This window comes from Bombus flavifrons, chromosome 16 (genome assembly GCF_040668555.2).
Source record: "Bombus flavifrons isolate JBK064 chromosome 16, iyBomFlav1_principal, whole genome shotgun sequence".
Taxonomy (NCBI): domain Eukaryota; kingdom Metazoa; phylum Arthropoda; class Insecta; order Hymenoptera; family Apidae; genus Bombus; species Bombus flavifrons.
In genome coordinates this window covers 5,452,180-5,469,677 of record NC_138457.1, presented here as the reverse complement: position 1 = coordinate 5,469,677, position 17,498 = coordinate 5,452,180, and the positions used below count along the sequence as shown (strand labels likewise).

General features: G+C 40.2%; 1 protein-coding gene across 1 annotated transcript in view; it reads left to right on the top strand.

Moving 5' to 3' along the window:
- The window catches only part of AChE-2 (acetylcholinesterase 2), a 158,441-nt gene extending 142,881 nt beyond the window's left edge, over positions 1–15,560 (top strand). The window contains exons 5-6 of the mRNA XM_069130240.1: positions 4,915–5,072; positions 10,073–15,560. Of these exons, the coding sequence (XP_068986341.1) occupies positions 4,915–5,072; positions 10,073–10,197 (283 nt within the window). The 3' untranslated portion in view covers positions 10,198–15,560. The remainder of the gene's footprint in view (positions 1–4,914; positions 5,073–10,072) is intronic.
- Positions 15,561–17,498: the final 1,938 nt, after the last annotated feature.

Genomic DNA, 17,498 nt, shown 5'->3' with positions numbered 1-17,498 from the left:
TCAAGATTTCGGGATAAAACTATTACCATAGTCAGTATTGTGTGTCCTGATCTGGACTTAATCGAGAACCTGTGCGGAATTCTAGCGAGAGAAGTTTACGACCAGGGGAAGCCACCTATGGAGATATAGTTGAACTTACAAAAGGAATAAAATCCGCGTGGGCGGATATTCGAAACGAAACTTCAAATAAACTGATGGATAGTGTAACTGACGGATTAATGCAAATAAGCAAACGTAAAGAGTCGACAAATTTCAAATGGGAAGATAACAAAATTAACATTACGTTTACATTTTGAACAATGATTTATGTCCAGTGTTACTGGGCAACGATTATTTTCTCTGGTAAGTTCAATATATGAATATGTAATGTCTGTATGTAAATGTGATTTAAACTATATCGTGTTTGGTCTTGTTTTGATCAGGAAAAATCTCACGGATACGTTAGCAAAAGTTTAATTTAAAAAAGTCGAAAATAAAAAAATTTCACGATTGTCTCTGTGCGAGATGCTGTTGTTTCATGGACGATTGAGTTCAGATCGAGTTGCACAACTGCTCAACCGGCGAGAGTGGCGTGTCATTCGATCTCACTATGTCTCATTCTTTTCCAAACTGATGAACAGTTCCACCAACTCCTGGAACACCTATCTTCATCAATCTTGTTCGCCATGTGAAACTAAACTTAGGAATGTTTGTTTCAACTAGCAATTGCTGATGTCGACGTGACGATGCTTGTGTCAGGCACAGCGGTGTTGTTTATGTAAATAACCGCGGACCAAAATGTGGAACGACAATTATAATTTTTCCACTTAATTGCAAACGGTTAATTTCAATTTAATACTTGAAATGGGGTCGATACTACCACTAACGTTCTATGTTTTAAAATTATCAAAAAGGAGACAAGCGTGTTCGATTCTTGGCCAAATTCCGGTTCTCTCGACTGGTTGAGTTAAGGAAATTCGAATTAATTAAAATGCGTACTATGTTTAAGTGTAAACTATATTTGAAATTATCAATGGAAACGTGAGAAAATACTACGAGCGAGTCCGGGGTAGTTGCAGTTACAACACGTTCTGTAGATCCGGAGATGTGGAACTCGATAGTTTTACTTCGACGTTCGTCCACGTCGACGATCAAAGCACAAGGAATGCTCGAAAATACCAGGCACTGCAAGCTTAACCAGTTAGCTGTTGTTGACGAGTATATTCGTCATGAAGAAATGGCAATACTTTGTGTTATGACCGTCGGTGATAAATGTAAGAAATAAAACAGTCATTTCATTGCAACTTAATTCTATATTATAACAGGCACCGCAAGCTTAACCAGTTACCTGTTGTTGACGAGTATATTCGTCATGAAGAAATGGCAATACTTTGTGTTATGACCGTCGGTGATAAATGTAAGAAATAAAACAGTCATTTCATTGCAACTTAATTCTATATTATAACAAGCACTGCAAGCTTAACCAGTTGGCTGTTGTTGACGAGTATATTCGTCATGAAGAAATGGCAATACTTTGTGTTATGACCGTCGGTGATAAATGTAAGAAATAAAACAGTCATTTCATTGTAACTTAATTCTATATTATAACAGGCACCGCAAGCTTAACCAGTTACCTGTTGTTGACGAGTATATTCGTCATGAAGAAATGGCAATACTTTGTGTTATGACCGTCGGTGATAAATATAAAAAATAAAACAATCATTTCATTGCAACTTAATTCTATATTGTAACAGCCACACGCCCTCTGTGTTCGACGAGTATACTCGTCGTCGCTTACTTGTTGCCACACGTTTTAGGCACACGCTTTCCAAAGTTTTCAAGGAGGTTGCAACAGCTGACTGCTTTTAAGAAACCAACAACGATAAGGCGAAAGTTGCGGCTATCGGTCAGCAGCGCTTAAAAGATGTGCTTTTTAAATATGACAATTTAACGAGAAGACAGGCGACTGTGCAACGCCGACGAATCTTTATGATTACGTGACTCTTACCTACTCTGCGTATTTTCACTTTTCATCATATTACACGGATCTGTCGGTTTGTAATTGATCCGGTCGAACGAGAAGAAAGTCGATCTGTCGACGGCTAATTGATTAACGAGACAAAGATAGCCGTGTAAATATTTGATTGATACGCAGCAGATAGCGGTAGAAAAGACAGGCTATTTCAATAATTAATAAAGTAACCTCTGATAGGTCAGTCAACGTCCAATTTATTAACCGACGCTGGTTGTTATTAATTTTAAACGAGACTCGGTTGACTGTCCATGTTCACGACTCGTGTCTCCGGCTATCTGTAACTTGAATTAATTACCTGCGACGTAATATCCTCGCGACATCGCCAATTAATCCGCCTGTGATATAAAAAACAATATAACAAACCATCGTTTTTTACGTTCTCTTTTTCTACCGCCGCTACTGAGTCGTTAGGAAGAGACTGCAGTTTTTTACACATTTTTATATCCCTATGAACGTAACTACAGAAATGAAAGCTTGTTTCGTTTACTGCTGGATATGCTACTTTGGATATCTGTCTGTACACGTACATTGCAACGAGTAATCACAAAACTCAATCCCATTTTTAGATTTTTCGTAATATTAGAAGAAAAATTGACAGGATCGTTTATATAATTTCATAGTATAATATGAAACAAAAGTGTAACGGTACAACGAACAAGAGTTTTCTTCCTTTGAAGTCTGGAAAAAATTGAATTTTCTCTTGAAATTGTGTTTTTCGTTCTGAAACGACGTAAACTCAACGTTAATTTACTTACCTTTTCACTCGATATTTAGTGGATCCTCCTTTATCTTTGATTACTTCCATTAATCCCTTAGTTACATTATCCATCAATTTGTTTGAAATTTCATTTTGAATGTCCGCGCGGATTTTATTCCTTTTTTAAGTTCAACTACATCTTCCATAGATGGCTTCTCCTGGTCATAAACTTTTGTCACTAGAATTCCCCATAGATTCTCGATCAGGTTCAGATCGGGACTGAATGCCTGGTAATAATTCTATTCCGAAATTTTGATCGTAGTGGCTGTATGGATAAGAGCATTGTCTTGTTGAAAAATTGTTTTTCTGTCTTTTCTTTCAGTACTTATTAAAAGCAATCATTCTGTCTGAAGTAACGTCTCCTGATATCCTGTAGCATTCGATTTAACCTCTACAAAAACAATTTCGTTTAACATATCTAGATATAATCAGTGGTTTCATGGAGATGTAAAGAAAGTGACGGGGAAAATGTGTTCGAGTTTATAATTATTCACAGCACTGTAATAAAAAACAGTAGGAGCATGGTGTCTGTACATCGAATAAAAAGAAATAAAACAGTCAGCTGAGAATAATTCATAAGCTACGCAGTGAAAAGAATTCATTTTTGGAATTTTTGTCTGTCTGTTTGCACTCGCATCACGTAAAAGCTACTGAACGAATTTTGACGAGCTTTTCTCTGTTGTATAGCTTAGTGTCTGGGAAAGAAAATAGGGTATATTTCATCTCGATCCATTTTATAGAAGCCGAGAAATACTCCGGGATCTGAGTTGTATGCGCTTCCATGTTTGCTAGATGTCAAGCAACGATGGTTATCGTTTATTCTTTACGTCGTGTTTATTCCGAAACCGAACCTTCTTATAATTTAATATTTTTTACTAGGGAAGAGAATGATCTAATTGTTAATATAAAAAATGTGTAGATATTTCGTTCGTAAAAATTTATCTGTTCCAAAATTATTCCGCGTATTAGTAGTCTACGCGAACGAAATCGCGGGCAGAATATATATTTTTTCACTATCAAATTTCCCATGAATGCATAAAAATCCGCGGTTTAGTTCCGAAATAATAAACCAAGTAGTTGGTTCACGTTAGTCTACCGTTTCGTGCTCGACCTTACTTTCTAGGGATTTTTAGTCCCGTCTGGTTGCCACAGTCAGGTAGTTAAGCTACAGATGAAATTTTAAATCAACTAGACTATCAGCTAGGTCATCGTTAATCTTTCCACCGAGAAATTTGAAACGTTCTTATATCCTTTTGGACTCGAGACGCGATTATAAGGCCGAGTCTGAAATAGGAAACCTTTGATATCTAATATTAACCTTTTGCACTCGAGTATCATTGACGCTGCTTTTCTCAGCGACTCGATAATTTCAAAAAGTTTTACTCAAATTCGTGAGAAGAACATTAAAGAACGTTAAGAAACACTACAGAAAGATCTCGTTTTTCAGTCACACTCTGTTTAAAAAGTTGGTAAATTTTCATCTAAACTAAAATATTCATTTTTAAAAATGGAAATCGTAGTACAAACGGATAAAAGGCGATTCTACGTGAAAAATAAGAAAAAAATTTGGTATAACATTTTTACATTCCAAGCTTTGTTGTCGCGTGTGAAAATAAATCGAAAATGTGGAATACAATCTTTTCTTTCGTTTCTTCGAAACAAAATTTGAGAATGTATCATCAGACCAGTTCGTAATCAAACACATTCACACTTTATTTTCTTGAGAATGATTTTCTTGAAAAATTTTCTTAAAAGAGAAAATATTATTTAACATTATTTTCACCGTGTATAATAACCTCTCACTGATGATTTGCTAAATCCTAATCGTCGGTGTCTAGCCGAATTAAACATACAGTTGACATTTTTGTTTTTGATCATTTTCAAACTCGATCTTCCCATAAAGCATCATATGAAAAAATGTCATTCTATTTTCTCGACTTATTTTTTCACGAATAGCATCGTGCCCAACTCTACGACGATTTCTCACTCACCCTGTATAATATATTCGGTGTTCCATTTCTTTCTAAAGCTAATTTCGAGTGCGAATGATTCGTTCCATAGTGCAAAAGATTGATCATTGGATTCACGTTGAACGTGACTCGTGACAGAGTCGGTTTCTACTAACTGATCGATTGCTTTTCAGGAAACCGACTGATGAGGAAGCCGACTGGCCGCCATATTCGAGGGACCGACCGCAGTACTACATCTTAAACGCGCAGGAGAACGGCCTTGGGAAAGGACCACACACCACGTATTGTGCTTTTTGGAACGACTTTCTACCAAAGCTGAAGGGAGTGCCAGGTCGGTGTCAAAATTAATCTACCTACCTAACCTCGTTAGAACGTCCTCTTCTTTTTTCCTGTGACGAGTGACTCGCATGACTCTCTCGTTAATTGCCCTCTTGCAAGTTTCCTCTCTCAAGAATTTTCCTCGTTACAACGAAGAACGAAAGAGGATTTAAAATTGTTTCTTGTATAAACGAGCCTTAATGCATTTTGTACTGGATATTTTTCTATCTTTTTATCGAGAGACTTTGCTCTCTCGAGGCTCTGAGGTAACTGCAGTCCCTTACACTCCGTTTAGCAAAAACGCATCGATGAATTCCTCACTCCGTGGTCGGATCCTTCAGACAAAGTCTCCACTTGTTTGGCAATCCCAAGACGTCACTTGCAACCCGTAAACTACCTGATGCATTCTGTAAACAGTCGTGTAATCGACACCTCATGGCTCGGCGACTTCTAATCGCAGACTATCCACTTTCCAAACATACGCTCGAGCACAATGCCGAGATCCTTAAGCCCCTTTCACACTTGCCACTAGTCGCGCGACTCGTCCCATACAAATCAGTCGCGTGCAATTGAACACTGTTGGAAGTATGGAAAAGGACAGCTCACTGACGACGTTCTGATGTATAATATTATTAATTTATAATGCTGTATAATATTCCACAATAATAATGTATAATAACGATACTATAATACTATATAATATTATGATGTACGATACCTTTGATGCAAATAATTAATATTCCAACGAAGAGGAATTTTCCACATGTTCTTTCTACATGTTGTTATCGTTTGACAGAAATCGAAAATTTAATTATTTTACTTGAGTTGCTCAGCTTAGCCAAAAATTTGTTTCTTCGACGTAATGCAATAGCTTCTCGGTTTTTAACAAATAGATTGCTAAATTTTTATAAGGTATACCACTACAGGTTGATTAAAAAACGTTAACCTTCCTCTGTCCGCCATTGTACATCTACCGATCTACGATACACCTATCAATGATTTACTTTTCGTAAAATTTCTATCTGCAGCAAAATCTCCAGAAATTCGCATACGCAGATCTCACGAATGTTTCGATCGTTCGTGCCAGCCAATAACGAATATTCTTCCTGTAATTTCATAATTACTTAATAATTAATTTAATAAACACCAAGCTAATATGATTCGTATTTTGCAAATAGGGCCACATTAACGCGCTTTGTTTCTGAGTCATTCTCCTCGATCTCTCTCATTCATTTTTTCGATTTATTCTTTTGTTGTCCATTCTTTATCTGCTCGACGAAACACCTTGGGGTCCCTAAATCAACGATGCCCGACCTGGCCAACGCGTTGGCGATTACTTCGACCAGAAATTATCAAGATTGCGTCAACGGGATAGGAAAAATAACTCGAGGTCATGATCGATATCAACGAGATTTTCGATGTTTCTACGTTTCCAGCAATTATCCGGTTGCTGTTGTTGCGTGACGATCGAACAACGCGTGTTCTCGTTTCGCATTCCGTCGCATAATTCCCAGTGTTTGTTTGCTCGAGATTGTTCCGGATTAAAGCTGGTATTCGGTCGAATCGAATTCGCTGTCGCCACTCCCCTTTCTGGCTGGCGTCCTCCAACGAAATTGCTTCTACCCCATGCCCTCGTTATTTTAAACGAACGATCCGAAGACTCGATAGTCCGGAACAGTAGTCGCTCGGACCAGCAAGACACCATCGAATTAACCCTCCTGTCTCGCGATTTAATCTACGGCCAGGCGATCGTTTCTCCTCATCTTTTGTTCTACGAGGTTCGAGGAATTAATAATTACTAATTAAATAAATCATAGTGCTATTATACAGGGGCGGCCGAGTAACATGCGTGCAGGACACGATTCCTAACGTAGAGAAATAAGAAAAATTTATTTTTCTTTTAATTTTTTTAATTTCTATTAATTTAATTTTTTTCTATTAATTTACAAGAAAGCTTATCGAGTATACCTGAACATGACATTGAACAACACGACCTGAACAATACCATTCTTTTCGTTCATCGCGGACGGTAAGATTCTCAAATTGATATAAAACTGTGGGAGCTTACAAAGCAACGCAACTGACGCAACTGAGCGATATAGTACCTTAGTACTAAATAACAAATTACTGCACAAATAATGAGGAAGATTGTCGGTAACAAAAAGCCGATTAATAGGCTATCGGTCGGTAAGCGTCGGCGACGAAAAACTGATTAATCAGCTATCAGTCGGTAAAGTGTCAAGTTACGGTAACTCGGTAAATGACTTTATTCTCCGGCGTTATTATTCCAAACGTGAAACGCCATTTTATGAACGACTATAATACATAACAGTAGCACGCTTTATGGGAAACTCACACGCACCTGTATAATTCTCAGCCGACCATATACATACGAAATTCGTGACATACCGTTCGACGTGTTCACCGATAGAATCTTTCTTAACCGCCTATAATCTATTTATACAGCGTTCCTCGTCTCTTCCCCAATTGTTATTGCCAATCCATAGAATACCCCTGGCCCCATTTATACCACGAATTACGGTCCACCCTATATACGAAATCCCATAGTCCACTCGTAATACAGTGTTTCTATCGATTCTGCAAGATCCTGAAGGTTGGCCGCGACTCTTATTAAAAGAAACGAGGATCGTGGCAATTTGCACACCTGCCTCCCTCCTAGTGGGCTAATTAAGCGTCCCATTAATTAAGTTAGGCGAGAGGATCGGTGGGTACGTTGAACGCTGTAATATCAACGGTTATTTCGTGGTTTAACAGCGGAAACTTAAACAGGCATTAGGAATACGACAGGCTGCTGCTGCTGCTCCGTCGAATTGCAGCGGGGGATTCCTGGAATCGTTGTCGAGGCTGAGTATCGGGGTAACCGATACGTTAGATTCGCGGCGCTGATCGATGGGGGCATTGCCACAGTGGACTCGTTATTTTGTGGTCAGACGGCTACCGTTTGCCCGTTTCGCCAAGAAGAAACCCCTCTGTATTCCGGTTTTCCGATATTAATCTGGGAATTGCGAGTTCCCTGAGCTTTCTGCGGTCCCGGACAATTTTCGTGGACCCGTGTGACCGATCGGTTTTTTTCTTTCCTTTCGCTATATTTTTTTTTTTTTTTTTTTTTTTTCTTTCAAAGCATCAGATCCCGATAAGAAGAGCGAACGACGTCGTAAAACAAACATGAAAGACATTTCAACCCCCTTGCGCGACGATAGCGCGTGAGATTAGCGATACACTGGTTTATAGAACGATTTCGTGGTGAAAAATACGAGTCACGCCGGTGATTTTAGGACACAGTTAACAAATGGACATGGTGACCCGTATACAGCGTGAGATTCGTAACTCGATAGGTACATCGTTGATCGAAAGTTTGGAATCGTATTTCGAATTGCGTCTACGGTGATGAATACACCGAGGACCTTTATGGTTATTATGGCGCAATTTATAAAAAGCTAGGTAATATGTGGAAATATATGAGATATCTAGAAAAACAGAGTATTTGTTATGGTATTTAGTGTAGATAATAATAGTAATAAATATTAAGAGTAAATAGGAATAATAATTTGCAGAAACATTCGTAGTCTATGGACGAACAAGCGTATCAGTTAGGTGAGCTAGGATACTGGCTCTCCTTAGAAGATTCCGTGTAAATTTCTTAAAGGACTCTTTATTTAATTTCTACATATTGGGTTGGTAACTAAGTGATTTTACCATTAGATGGTAATGACAAAATCCGCAATCACTTAGTTGCCAACCCAATAGTTCTTCCGAGTAAAATATGAGCAATTTAGTTTCTTCTAAAATATAATCCTCGAAGGATGAGAACAGTTATGACATGGATTTCAAGTTAACTGGCTTGGCCAGTCTCGACACGATGAATTTTAGCGAAAGTGCGACTATTGATTGTTATTAAATTAAAACGAAATGTTGCACCTATTGAAATTAATGGGACTATGCATTAAATGGTGTCCGAGAGTTAGAGTCATGAGATGATCTTCTATGCTATGTTTAGCTAATCAATGGCCCTATTGTGTATTGAAGCCTATGTTGCCTTGTTCAATGATTCACAATCCATCGACGACATCGTTCAATCGTCAGGATACAGTCGAACGAGGATGCAGTCGATCGACTGTTAAGACCCACTGTTCCTCGTAACGTAGCCCAGTCCGTGCGGACCTTTAAAGGATCCGGAAACTCGGTTCTATACACTGAATTCAGAAGGGACTTGGCGCGAGCTAGAATCGCGTGAGTGGCTCGTGATCGATCTTCTCCGCTTAATGGCAACCTCACGGATCAGGTACCAGCCTGAACCAAGAGCTTGCAGCATTTTTCGCGACGCCTAACTTGAAAAACACCTGCCTATATACCAACATCACGCTGCCTTACTTTCCGCCACTCCTCGAGTTCTTTATCCTTGCGCAGTCTTTTGTAAATAAAAATGATTTCCCCATAGCAACCACCACGGTTATTTATCGAATAGATCGTTTACTATCTACGGAGGAAGAATATGAGAAGCTTCGTCTCTTCGGGAAGAGAGACGATCATCGGTTTCTTCGATTCTTCAATCTCGATAATTTGCAAAATCGGTTGTTACGTTATGCAGAATTTTGCACCAAATTTATATAGGTTGCATCTAAAGAGAAAATTTACGAACGCGTGATTCTCATTGGTAGATGGCGGATTCTTAATTTCCATAAGAATTATTTATTTGAAATAAATTAAAATTGATTAGAAATGTATTATAAATTATATTATTAAAATTATATTATTCGTTATATCGCGTATTACATCTAAATATCGCAGCATCGATGATAGTCGTCAGGGGTTCGTTGCAATCTGCCAAACGCCGGGATATATATTTCCCAGCAGGCAAGTAAATCGCCTTTGTACAGAGGACCGTGTTCGACACGGGGTTCCTTTAACGAATAGGATCAAGAACGGAGCTGTTCGAAATCACGTTACTCACCGAGCATTCCTGCAACGTTATACTCTCCCTTTCTGTTTCAGATGTAACTCCGAAAGCCTGTAACAGCGCGATAGCTTCGAGCGTGTCGGCAGGTGCGGAGGATCTAGGCAACTCCCTGGCGATCACGGCGCTGTCGTCGATCCTGGTACTGTCGAGAGTCATTTAAAGACAATGCAAGGGGGACCGTTTATCGATCGACAGCCTTCTGAAAGCCAGCAATCCGGGGTTCAAACAGTTGCACAGGTATTAGGGCTTCGTTCACGGTCCAGGATCTCGTTAGTGGTTAACACCCTGCTAATCGTTTGGGTAGATCAATGGGTCCCGGCTTACCCATTGCCGTCGAACGACCACTTTTCTCCCTCCCATAGACAAAACACGAAAAAAAAAAATATATATATATCTATACATCGAGGAAGAGAGAGGAAGAAGAAGATAACAAGATTCCAATCAGAGATTTGCGAGAGTTTCGAGGGAACAGAGATTTCTGCCTAAACTTTGCATAAGCAAGATCCGGCTATTCGCGAAGCAGATTCGTTAAGGCTTCGTGGAAAAAACCTGAATCGCGGCGACTTAATGGCCAAGGCTGGAAGATTGATGAACCGAGAAAACGAGGACAGCCTAACGAGTTACGTCGCTCGAGTGTCTCCGACCGGGGACTGGGGCTGGATGTGGAAAAGGTTGAACTATCGATTCCTCTTGCGAAGACCGCGGCAAGTCCCGTGGAGGTCGGGTCAAAAAGACCCGAAGGATGCCTGCAGGCGTGAAAACTCTCGATGGACCAGTGGTTTAGAATTGGGCTAACTGTCGATCGTCCCGAAAATACCGGTGACCGCTGGGATTTGAATAAAAATGGCGGGCCATTCGCACGGACATGGAATTTGCATAAATAATAGTGGAACGCGGGCCGGATCGATACCGTGACAGGGTAGGACGTGTTGCAGGGCTGGCGTAAACACCAGCCGCTATTAACCACCTGTTCGTGCAATCGATGGCTCGTGACACAAAAGTTTCATTAGTAAAACGCAACAAGTGCTCCGGTTTTACATAAGAACGACCGCGCGGGGATCCTGAATCGCTTGGACCCGCTCCAAAATCTTGGCGACAATTTCTGCTCGTCGAAGAACGCAAGCTCGGATGACCGGTCATCTTGGCCCTGGGTTGTTATTGCCTTTTAAACCGTTCGAAAGAGCCGCGGAACGATTTACCAGGAGTTTCCAAGTGAAATTGCCTTCGGAAAGTTTGCCCGGTGAGAGAGGCGAGGCGAATTCAGACCTTTGAAGCATTTCTGCGAATAGACGGCAGACGGGTTGCGAAGTTGCCAGAACGAAGGGAATTCCTTGGTCAAAACACCAAGATTGAGAACACTCCGGCGTTTCTTCAAAGACAGATCAACCAACGACCAAGTCCTCGTAAGATGGAAAAGAGCGGAGGAAGTGGATCTGTGACCGCGGCGGTTCCAACTAGACCAATTAGACCACCCCAATCGACTGCAGTGGAAAGAGTTCCTCCGTGGTAAAGCAGAATCGAGAAACAGCTCCGTTTGAAAACGTACCACTGATGCCAACGCGATACTCGAGAAAGTAAATGGAAACCAATCCGGAGAAAGGTGAAATTCTTAATGAGACACTCGATCCGAGCGAGTGATCAAACGGAGCATGAATCAAGCGTAAGGAGGTTTCTAAATCGGGATTCTCGAAACCGGTCGACCGTTGAAAACCGGCTTTAAGGATTCAGCGAAGAGGGTTCTTGAAAATTCAACGGGTTAAGTGCAGACTGATGTCCTCGTGGTGGCTCGAGAACACCTTCAAATCGGGGAGTGCCATTTGCTCGTCGAAACGAAAGACAAGCAAGTGGTGGGTAGGAGAAGGGGAAGGGAAAGAGGAGAAGAAGAGGGAAAGATCGTGTCAGTTTCCCGAGGAATTTACGCTTCGCTTGTCCGCTCCGCAAAATTGGACAAACCAGGCTCTCTCTGGCAACCTTTCCAACCTCGGCATCGTTATAAATAAATTCCCTGTCTCGCCGGCGCGTACCATCGTTCGCCGGAAGTCGCCGTTCTTTCACACCGAACCCGCACCGCTTCGAATGTCTCGTGATCCGCTCGACCGAAACGATCCACCGTTTCTTCGACCTCCGACCAAGTGTCGGACTAATCTTGGCCAGAAGTGTGACAAAATGGGATTTTTGAAAATTGCACTCGGAGCCTGCTTGCTCTTGACGAAAATAATCGATTTTGGATAAGTAATCAGAGGAGATTAATCGATGTGGTCTCTGGAAAGTTATTATAACCATTGGTTCTTCGGAGAGAGGCAAACGTTAACGCCATCTGTAGCTGGTTGAATATTCCATGCGAAATCTGTTTGCTCTTAACGAGTAGAATTGATTTTCGATAAATTAGAGGCGGAAATTAATCGATGGTGATTCATAGAAAATTATTGAATCGTTGGTTCTCTGCAGAACATTAACGTCATCTGTCTGTGCTCGAAGTCTGCTTTTGACGAATACAATTGATTATGGACAAATTGAAAAAAGAGATTAGTCCATGTGATTTGTGGAATGTTATTAAATTGTTGATTCTTTGGACAAAAGGCAAACATTAACGCCATCTGTTGTTCGAAACTCTAAACAACAACGTGTCCACTCTATACACGCTGTAATCTATGTCGCGTTGTTGGAAGCTCCCTCGATTCCACCTCAGCACTTTGACCACAATTGTGAAAGGATTGTAAAATGGAAAAACTAGTCGCCGGGACGTTCCCGGAAGAAGAAAAGTGAACGATTTCAACGACGAGCGTCTTTCGATCGACAATAAATCTTTGCTGAACAAAGAAGATTAACTCCACGGCCTAAGGGAGGATCTTTCACGCGAATAATCGTTTCTCATCGATCTATGCACCACCTTTTTCTAGCGATGTCGAAATTATTGTCACCCCAAGATCGTCGAGGACGTCTGACAACGCGACCTCGGTCTTTTAGCAAGGATAATCTTTAGAGTACCTGTATTTCGAAAATAAGACAAAATTCCTTGGAAATCTCTGCTCGAAACTCGGCGCCTCAAGTTTCAGAACTATCCTACACCCTCTCGAAATTATTCTTCATCTTGCGAAATACCGTTGGATTCCCATAAAAGTGCTGACAGTTTTACAAGTTCTAAGGATCCATAGAAAGGATGAAACTTTCGAAAGCAAGGACCATGGGCAAGAACAAAAACGAACACGAAACATAAGACACCTTTGATCTGGACTTTCAAGATGGGCACAGCTAACATGACAATACCAGTCGATGAAGTAACCGTAGATAAATTAAATTGCTACAAAATATTCAAAAGAACAAAAAAAAAAAAAGAAGATATATAGAGGGAAGTACTAAGTGATGCACGAGTATTAGCAGTGAGGAAATAATCTGTCGTATCTATGTAGAGAGGGAGGAAAAGGAAAAGTGAGATCTTATGATCCATTGGAAGAGAGGTAGTCCAGGTCAAACTCGAGCGACTCTCGAGAGCCGGAGCGAATGTCAAGGGTGCACCGCTAAAATGGCAGCATTCATTAAAGAAACAGGGGAGGGGAAAAAAAGCTTGAGGAATTTTAAATAAGAACAAGTAAACTAGAAAAAGTGGGAAAATAACGAGAAGTTTCTTTATTTCAGTCAATTCTCAACTATCGTACACTTTCTCTACCTTCGAACACAAACTTTGTATCGATCCTCCCCACGTGCAACCGGAAGGAACGCAACGAAGAAAGAACGCTCCCTCGAATCGAAACGCGAGCACATGGACAAATAATTTCGTTTCGTTTGCTCGGATCTTTCACGTCCGGTTTCCTGAAATTCAAAAAAAAAAAAAAAAGAAAAAAGCAGAAATGAAACCAAAAAGGGCTTGTGCACCCCTGAAGCATGAAAGGACAAAGAGTAACTCAGAAAGGATGAGGGGGGAGAGGGGGGAAAAGCGATTTTTCAACTTCTTCGCACGGCTGCCAGATATTACTGAGAAAACGAAACCAAAAAGATAAGAAACAGAGACACACACGAAAAGACACACGTATACAGAAAAACTAAAAAAGAAAAAAAATGGCACCTCGTGAATTAATCTCGTACACACGTTAAACAAGACAAGATAGAAACTTAAGAGATACATTAAGCAATGTAAATATACATATACATATAACGTATATATACATACATATCGATCTATACATATATATGTGGGTGTATAGGATCAATATATGTATATACATATAAATATACATGCAAGCTCTGTATATCTAATTACGTGTGCCGTCGAGCAAAGTAGATGTAAGGCAATTTTAAGGCACCCGTGTAATTTTTGCTCCGTGACGTAGGTGTCCACACAGCGACATTCTAGACACAGTGATCGATTAAAATAGATATACATATACATATATATACAACGTTTTAAGAGGCCATCCGATAATTTCCGAGTCGCAATGCAACAGCCGCGAGAGCGCGCCGCGATCGTTCGCGCGAGACGAGCCCAGACGAGTCTTGGTAATATTTTTTCTATGATTGAATTCCATCGTAGCGCAATCCCTGAGATAAAATAATAATCGAACCATAAATTGTAATAACGAGAGGGAGGGATTCATAATCGACAGAGAAATGCAGACCTAGTCGTGATTGAAACTCATTACAGCACTATCCATGAAATAAAATGAAGAGCGCTTGTAGAAAATACAGTAAATACCAAGAAACAAGTTTTTTTTTTAGCAGGAAAAGAACACTTATGCATCAGTATAGCCCAAATTGATGAAAAAAAAAATCCTGTATGTGTCATCTATTAATTGCAAAGAAAAATCAATGTTCCATTCATTTATATTAAATAGATGGTATTGACAAAAGTCAAAAACCGATCAACTAATTGTGTATTGATTCTTTAAATTTTTTATAGTGGCGACATTGTAACACCATCTTCCAGCATTATTAATTACTATTTAGAAAGGAAACTACACTTCAATTCTATACTAAAATATTCTCTATTAATATATAGAACATTTTCCAAGAAAAGAAGCAAATTTTTCAATTCTGTCACTTGCTGTGTTTTCTAGAAATATTCTTCAAATATTTTTCGAATCAAAAATTGTTGAGTTGGAGTTGGAAATTCCAAGCGTGAAACTTTAAAGGTAATAAAATAAGCTTCGGGAAAATATACTCCCGTTTTAAAAGATGACTGTTTAACACTGCAGGGTCTGGAAGCTTCCGCTGTCGACGTGAAATCCTCTCAAAAAAAAAAAAAAAGAAAAAAGGGAAAAAAGGTTCTCGAACGAGCTTAACAATTGGAATGTTAGAGGACTCGTGCTCGTCTCGCGGCAAACGGCACGCTGAAACATGAATCTTCCATTTGGTACATATCACCTATATAAATATATCATATATAGCGAGAGTTGATTCTATCGTTAGAGATCTTTTCGTAGTTAGAGCATCGAGCGTTTAATCACCGTGTGACAGCGCGTGCACACACTAAAAAAAAAAGACAAAAGAAGAAAAAAAACAGAGAACAAAGCACGAGCAGAGAGAAGAAGAGAAGGTGTGTGTGTGTTTGTGTGTATGAAAATACGAATGACAGAAGGAGAGAAAGGATCTGGTATTTTGATTAAAAACGAGAGAGAAAGAAACAAAGAAGTAGTACGACCATATTTTCTACCAAATGATATTGTTGGCTCTTAGACTATCGTCTCAGGCTTTTCTCGATAGTGGGCCTCGATCAGTCACTATTAAAGCTACTGTGTCACTCGTCGATTAAATTGCAACTTCGCCTAACGAATTTTTATTTCGTCGAGGAAATAAAAATCTTCGCTCGACCCTTGCGACAAGCATCGTATATTGTAAACGAATTCCGAGCCCCATCCACACAAGGTAGGGTGATTGTTCGTTAAAACGATACCAAAGGATCAGAAAGACAACAGGGTACACCTATACGAAACAAAGCTCAAGCCTAAAACAGGCCTAAGAAACAATTTTCCCCGCGAGACCTTAACCGAACGCCTAACTTAGATCTAACCGATGCCTAAGCTGAAACCTAACCTAAGCCTAATTCTACGATTCTAGCTTGTAACTTTAACTGGTGCCTGTTTTAGATCTAACTGGTTTGGGACCTAATCCAGACCCGTGAATACCTAACCTCTGCCACTATGCTCTTTTATTCGAAGAACTCTTTGTCGCGAGTGATTCGTAGCCTTTTTGGTGACACCAATTCGACGCGCACCATCGTTCCCAAGTATCCAGACAGTCGGATCGATTTTTCATTGATCGATGACTGGGATTTTCTACTTAGGAAATCGGAGAAGAATACATTTTCCTTACTCGAACGTTAAACGTGGTCAACGATTTTATCAAGCCGTGACATAGGAATGATAAAAGATATCTTCTCATATTTTATTTGACAAATTCGTCCCTGGAGAGATACTGTGCGTTGCTGGAAAGAAATCTAACGTAAGAAATGCGGATAAGGAGTTGTTGTTTCATATAAAAACAAAACAATACAGCAACACATAACGATAAAAGATAAGGATCAACCTAACCCTAACTTAACCCTAACCTAACTTAATCCTAACACTAATCCTAACCTTAACCTCTCTTGCGCCGCGTCGCTAGTCTTCTTTTCAGCAAAACACTGTCCATGTATGAAATTAAGTAAGAATTTGCGGAAGGCAATCGAGCGTCCGGATATTTCGCAGCGATGGCGTGTCTTCGTTAGAAATTTAGGCGAGTAAGCGGAAGGACCGTATACGCATCTGCGGCGTCCATGCGCACTCCTCTCATTAACGGCTAAGCACGTCCTCACATATCATTAGCTGATTACCCATGCGTCTTGTCGTGAAAACTTAATGTTAGGATTAGTGCCTCGACGTAAAACACGCTCGACCCATTTCACACACCCTGTCCACAAGAGGAGGCCTCGCGTTCTCATTACTCGCGTCAAATTAACTAATCGACGTGTCCTCGCGGCTATTAGCCAATTAAGACGATTAACGATACGATCAACGATTAACATTTCAATCAAATTGAGTGTTGGATCGATGCTGCTATTTTTCGAACGTACGAAGGAATTTCGAATTTCTCGTCTAAAAAGGCTCAAAGTCTCTTTCCTCATTGGTATAACGAGAGAAAAATTCGATGATAAAAATTGGAAGTTAGAAGTTCAATCTTGATCTCTTCTCGGTGAAGAGCGAAACTTGCAATTGGAGGGTTCAATGGAAGCAAACTCGAGCCGCGCGTGTCCTTCTAACCTTCGAGATCAAGCGAAGCAGGAAACGTTAGATAAAATGATAATCAAGCGTAGAACGCCGTTCGCGTGGAGGTGTGGGAACTGAAATGGGTCAATATTTGTCTTTAGATAGTTTGTTCCTGCGTGTGCAGCTCATAGTGTATAATTGATCGCGATCGATGCGTTCAGGATGTCACTGGCGGGCGCGGTGATGCCCCTGAAAGCACGCTGTTCCAGGAATCCTTGCTAAC